At 37.6% G+C, this 6,000-nt stretch overlaps 1 protein-coding gene across 1 annotated transcript in view; it reads right to left on the bottom strand.

The window, feature by feature from the left end:
- Positions 1 to 278: 278 nt before the first annotated feature.
- Positions 279 to 6,000, bottom strand: part of LOC126182147 (frataxin homolog, mitochondrial) — a 38,419-nt gene continuing 32,697 nt past the window's right edge. The window contains exons 2-3 of the mRNA XM_049924827.1: positions 2,575 to 2,695; positions 279 to 672 (exon numbers count right to left, since the gene is read on the bottom strand). Coding sequence (XP_049780784.1) covers positions 424 to 672; positions 2,575 to 2,695 — 370 coding nt within the window. The 3' untranslated portion in view covers positions 279 to 423. The remainder of the gene's footprint in view (positions 673 to 2,574; positions 2,696 to 6,000) is intronic.

Raw genomic sequence — 6,000 nt, 5'->3', positions numbered from 1 at the left:
AGTATACAGATGTTCATTCTGTGCATTTTCTGCAATTGTATGAGGTTCAAAATTCATATGTGTTTTAAATTTCATTCATATTTTGTTAAGAAAAGTCAAGACTTTTTAAAACTTGACAACTCTTTTCATGCAATGTGCAGTTAAGATGTGCATGTCAGTGCCTATATGAACATCACAGAGTAAAACAAATATATGTGCTTTAGCAAACAGGCACTGGTATTTTCAAACAAGCAGTACATTTCAAAGAACAAACTGATAAAGGTGCAAACACAACCACATCTATCTCTGCCAACATTTATTTTACAGGAACAAAACACATCAAAATCATATACAGAGGTTTTAATGCGCCATTAATCTGCAATACTGCCACACAAATAACTACAGTAATTTACTTACATACATACCTAAGTTATCTATGAAAGATCATTTAACATTTACATTAGGCAAACACTTTGAGAAATCTACAGTTTGTTTAACAATTTGTGATATTTCTGTATCAAGAAGTTTGTGCAATGGTACTCCATCATGTTTATATATCCACTGTCCACTGATGAAATCGTATCTCTTTGGTCCACTTATGGGTGAGGAAAGCCAAATCTGCTCGTTTGGTGTCTGCCTGTTTATTACATATGTACCATAAGGACTTCCAAAATTTACAGTGAGAACACCATCCTAAAAAGAAATAATCATGGTATCACAGAAAACTAAATACAAAATCAGATTTGCAATGCGAAAGACAATGAGACACCTAAAATTAATATTTTCATTTAAGGAGTCCATGTCAGCAAACTTATACATGTTTCAGTTAAAGCTGTGATTTTTAAGTGAATTCTTGACAAGTATTTCATTATGAAGGTTGGATAGAACAGTCAAACACAGTATCACTCTAATATAAAATCTTCATATGTGTCTTATCATACAATGGTTCAAATGGCTATAAGCACTATGGGACTTAACATCTGAGCTCATCAGTCCCCTAGACTTAGAACTACTTAATCCTAACTAACCTAAAGACAACACACACAGCCATGCACGAGGCAGGATCCGAACCTGCGACTGCAGCAGCAGCGCAGTTCCGGACTGAAGCGCCTAGAACCGCTCGGCCACAGCAGCTCGCTCATACAATGAATAAGAACCATTTACCAATAAAAATGAAAAAATGAAAGGAGAAGTAACATAAATGGCCATTACATCAGCCAGAAGTAATACTAGCCCTACAAATTTTTTTTCATTAGCCGTTACTGTTTACATTTCAACAACATTTCTTACAATAATTTGTACCTTAATTATAGCTAGCTAACTACAGTGTGAACCCTGAGCTAAAGGGGCACAAATACTGCTGCCTTGTTTACATTGTTCTGGGAACTGGCATTAGAATCCTCTTGTTATGGGATCAGCAGTTTGATAAGGGCTATAGAGAAAGTGACAGAAAAGATTAATATTACTATTTCGGCACTGTTCTGTAAGGTTTCACATTCAACTTGATTGCAGAATGTAACCAAAATCAGCACCACGTCTAGCAATATCTCCCATGTATAGCAAAAAAATCTGATATATATTGTAACTGTTAAAGTGACAATGTTCTCATTGTGCTGAGAAGTGTTAAACTGGTAATAATTGCCATAAATGTGTGGCAATTCTATAATGAATAAAAAGGTCAATACCCAGATTCCAGGAGCGGGCAGGTGGCCCCTCAAGCCCATCCCTGCGGACACCTATAACCATACCCCCCCCCCCCCCCTCTCTCTCTCTCTCTCTCTCTCTCTCTCTCTCTCTCTCTCTCTTTCCCCCCCTCCTCCCCCCCCCCTTTCTGCCTTAAAATACCTTCTTTCCTGTCCTGGCTATACTAAACAGCTGCTCTAATCTTCTGGGTCTTTTAAATGTGCCTGTACACCCCTTATTAATCTTCAGATGAGTTGGTGCCTTTCTTTATTTTTTATTTGTTACACAGTTCGGAGGATGCCATTTGTATAGCAAGTGGTCATGTGTATCATGGTAGAGACATCACAGAACATCTTTACTGAAACATTCATTTAAACTAGTCCAGTTACAAACTGCAGACACTCTTAACATAATGCCCTTCAGATATAGCTCTAACTGCAGCCATCAAACTTACAGTATTCATTACACACTTTTCATGAGCACACCATCTTTTTGGTATATGGAAAGCTTTATTCTCATATGATAGTATCAATTTGTATTGCTATCTATCACTGTAGTGTTATTACAAATAATACATCTTAATTACTCTCATAAATTTTCAGTCCCATTTAAGGACAAACGAAATTACACAAAGGACAAAAAGAAAGTGAGCACTATACATTTGCTCCACCTGCAACACAAAACTGTCATCACAATCAATTGATTGATATTATTTAGCTCTGATATGGAGCATAATGACTTAGTGCTGTAGTCTCAAGTAGTAGTCAAGATCACGATAAATTCTCGCTTGGTGCTGTTAGCTCATGGTTGTGTACCTTCCTGTGATGGTTTAAAATTGGTATGAGGGGAGCTTAATGTAAGAGTCAGAGCCACACAAACAAAGCACCTTACACTTATACTTGATGTACTTACACTGTATGTTACATCAGCAGACTTTAAGTGGCCACAACCTTCAACAAGTTCTTCAAAATAGTCAGAAAAGGCTTCTAATGTTTCATCACATACATATTCAAATGTCCCCTTGTCAGAGAATCTGTGAAAATACAATAAAATAAAGTCACCTCACATGACAAATTATTTTCTCCATATGAAAGGTGAAGCCACCTCAAAAATTTTATTTTTCAACACTATCAACCACTTTGGCAGGAAAAAAATACTGTAAGCAATAATGTTTGCTCACTCAGTTGGGCTTCTCAGTACTATTTAGCACAGTCACTCAGACCCTAGGATGAATGGTATCTGCCTCTTGTGAGAACAAGGGTACTTATTTGTCTCCCCTCAATCTCTGCCTGAATGACTTGTCCTTCCTTTTTAATCTTCCCCAAGCTATCCCTCTCTCTTCCTCAAGTAAGGGACTAATAGTCTCAAAAGCTACGATAGTTTCATGTACCTTTAAATGTATCTAATGGCAGTACTACAATTCTTCCTGAAGCTAATTACTAGCCAGCCATTCCGTCACTTTATGACTTAAGAGTTACATCACATATCTCTACAGAAAAGTAATATATCATACTTCTTAAAGTGTCTGCTTAATTTTATCAGGATTCTTTTAATGAAAATATAAAACAATTAATAATACAGAGTTTAGGACAAAAGTTCAGGTTATCAATAATTTCCTTTTGATTTCAATGAGATGTGTGTCTTCATTTCAAATTGAGATTTAGTGCAAAGTTGTTCATGCAAATGCAGTCTGATGTACCGATTAAACATGTGCAATCCAAACATCAAACGAACATGAAAAAGTGACCACGTGGAATTAATATTAACTAGACTCCTGGTCAGGTGAATACAGGGATATAAATACAAAACCAAACAGGGGTAATGCAGGAGTAGGTTTAATAATGAATTAAAAAAATAGGAGTGCGGGTAAGCTACTACAAACATAGGGAACACATTATGGTGCACTAGATAGACACGCAGCCCACACCCACCACAGTAGTACAAATTTATATGCCAACTTGATCCGCAGATGACGAAGAGATTGATGAAATGTATAATAAGATAAAAGAAATTATTCAGATAGTGAAGGGAGATGAAAATTTAATAGTCACGGGTGACTGGAGTTCGGTAGTAGGAAAAGGAAGAGAAGGAAATGTAGTAGGTGAATATGGAATGGGGGTACGAAACGAAAGAGAAAGCCACTTGGTAGAATGTTGCACAGAACATAAATTAATCATAGCTAACACTTGGTTCAATAATCATGAAAGAAGGCTGTATACATGGAAGAGGGCTGGAGATACTGTATGGTTTCAGATAGACTATATAACGGTAAGACAGAGATTTAGGAACCAGGTTTTAAATTGTAAGACATTTCCAGGGGCAGTTGTGGACTCTGACCACAATCTGTTGGTTATGAACTGTAGATTAAAAATGAAGAAACTGCAAAAAGCTGGGAATTTAAGGAGATGGGACCTGGAGAAACTTAGAGAACTAGAGGTAGAGAGTTTCAGGGAGAGCATTAGGGAACGACTTACAGGAGTGGCGGAAAGAAATACAGTAGATGAATGGGTAGCTTTGAGAGATGAAATAGTGAAGGCAGCAGAGGATCAAGTAGGTAAAAAGACAAGGGCTAGTAGAAGTCCTTGGGTAACAGAAGAAATACTGGATTTAATTGATGAAAGGAGAAAATGTAAAAATGCAGTAAGTGAAGCAGGCAAAAAGGAATACAAACGTCTCAAAAATGAGATTGACAGGAAGGGCAAAATGGCTAAGCAGGGATAGCTAGAGGACAAATGTAACAATGTAGAGGCATATATCACTAGAGGTTAGATAGATACTGCCTACAGGAAAATTACAGAGACCTTTGGAGAAAAGAGAACCACTTGAATGAATATCAAGAGCTTAGATGGAAACCCAGTTCTAAGCAAAGAAGGGAAAGCAGAAAGGTGGAAGGAGTATACAGAGGATCTGTACAAGGGCGATGTACTTGAGGACAATATCATGGAAATGGAAAAGCATGTAGATGAAGATGAAATGGGAGATATGATACTGTGTGAAGAGTTTGACAGAGCACTGAAAGCCCCAGGAGTAGACAAAATTCCATTAGAACTACTGATAGCCTTGGGAGAGCCAGCCTTGACAAAACTACCATCTGGTGAGCAAGATGTATGAGACAGGCGAAATACCCCTCATACCCCTCAGACTTCAAGAAGAACATAATAACTCCAATCCTAAAGAAAGCAGGTATTGACAGATGTGAAAATTACTGATCTATCAGTTTAATAAGTCACAGCTACAAAATACTAACACGAATTCTTTAAAGACAAATGGAAAAACTGGTACAAGCCGACCTCACAGAAGATCAGTTTGGATTCCGTAGAAATACTGGAACACGTGAGGCAATACTGACCCTATGAATTATCTTAGAAGATAAATTAAGGAAAGGCAAACCTACATTTCTAACATTTGTAGACTTAGAGAAAGCTTTTGACATTGTTGACTGGAATACTCTCTTTCAAATTCTGAAGGTGGCAGGGGTAAAATACAGGGAGCGAAAGATTATTTACAATTTGTACAGAAACCAGATGGCAGTTACAAGAGTCAAGGGGCCTGAAAGGGAAGCAGTGGTTGGGAAGGGAATGAGACAGGGTTGTAGCCTATCCCCGATGTTATTCAATCTGTATATTGAGCAAGCATTGAAGGAAACAAAAGAAAAATTCAGAGTAGGAATTAAAATCCATGGAGTAGAAATAAAAACTTTGAGGTTCGGCAATGACATTGTAATTCTGGCACAGACAACAAAGGACCTGGAAGAGCAGTTGAACAGAATGGACAGTGTCTTGAAAGGAGGATATAAGATGAATATCAACAAAGGCAAAACGAGGATAATGGAATGTAGTCAAATTATGTCGGGTCATGCTGAGGGAATTAGATTAGGAAACGAGACACTTAAAGTAGTAAAGGAGTTTTTCTATTTGGGAGCAAAATAACCAATGATGGTAGAAGTAGATAGGATATAAAATGTAGACTGGCAATGACAAGGAAAGCGTTTTTGAAGAAGAGAAATTTGTGAACATCGAGTATTGATTTAAGTGTCAGAAAGTCGTTTCTGAAAGTATTTGTATGGAGCATAGCCATGTATGGAAGTGAAACATTGGACGATAACTAGTTTGGACAAGAAGAGAATAGAAGCTTTCGAAATGTGGTGCTACAGAAGAATGCTGAAGATTAGATGGGTACATCACATGACTAATGAGGAGGTACTGAATAGGATTGGGGAGAAGAGGAGTTTGTGGCACGACTTGACTAGAAGAAGGGATTGGTTGGTAGGACATGTTCCGAGACTTCAAGGGATCACCAATTTAGTATTGGAGGACAGCGTGGAGGGGAAAAATAGTA

This window comes from Schistocerca cancellata, chromosome 1, assembly GCF_023864275.1.
Source record: "Schistocerca cancellata isolate TAMUIC-IGC-003103 chromosome 1, iqSchCanc2.1, whole genome shotgun sequence".
NCBI classification, from domain to species: Eukaryota; Metazoa; Arthropoda; class Insecta; order Orthoptera; family Acrididae; genus Schistocerca; species Schistocerca cancellata.
Note: the sequence above shows the minus strand (reverse complement) of the source record. Positions and strands in the feature narration are given on the sequence as shown.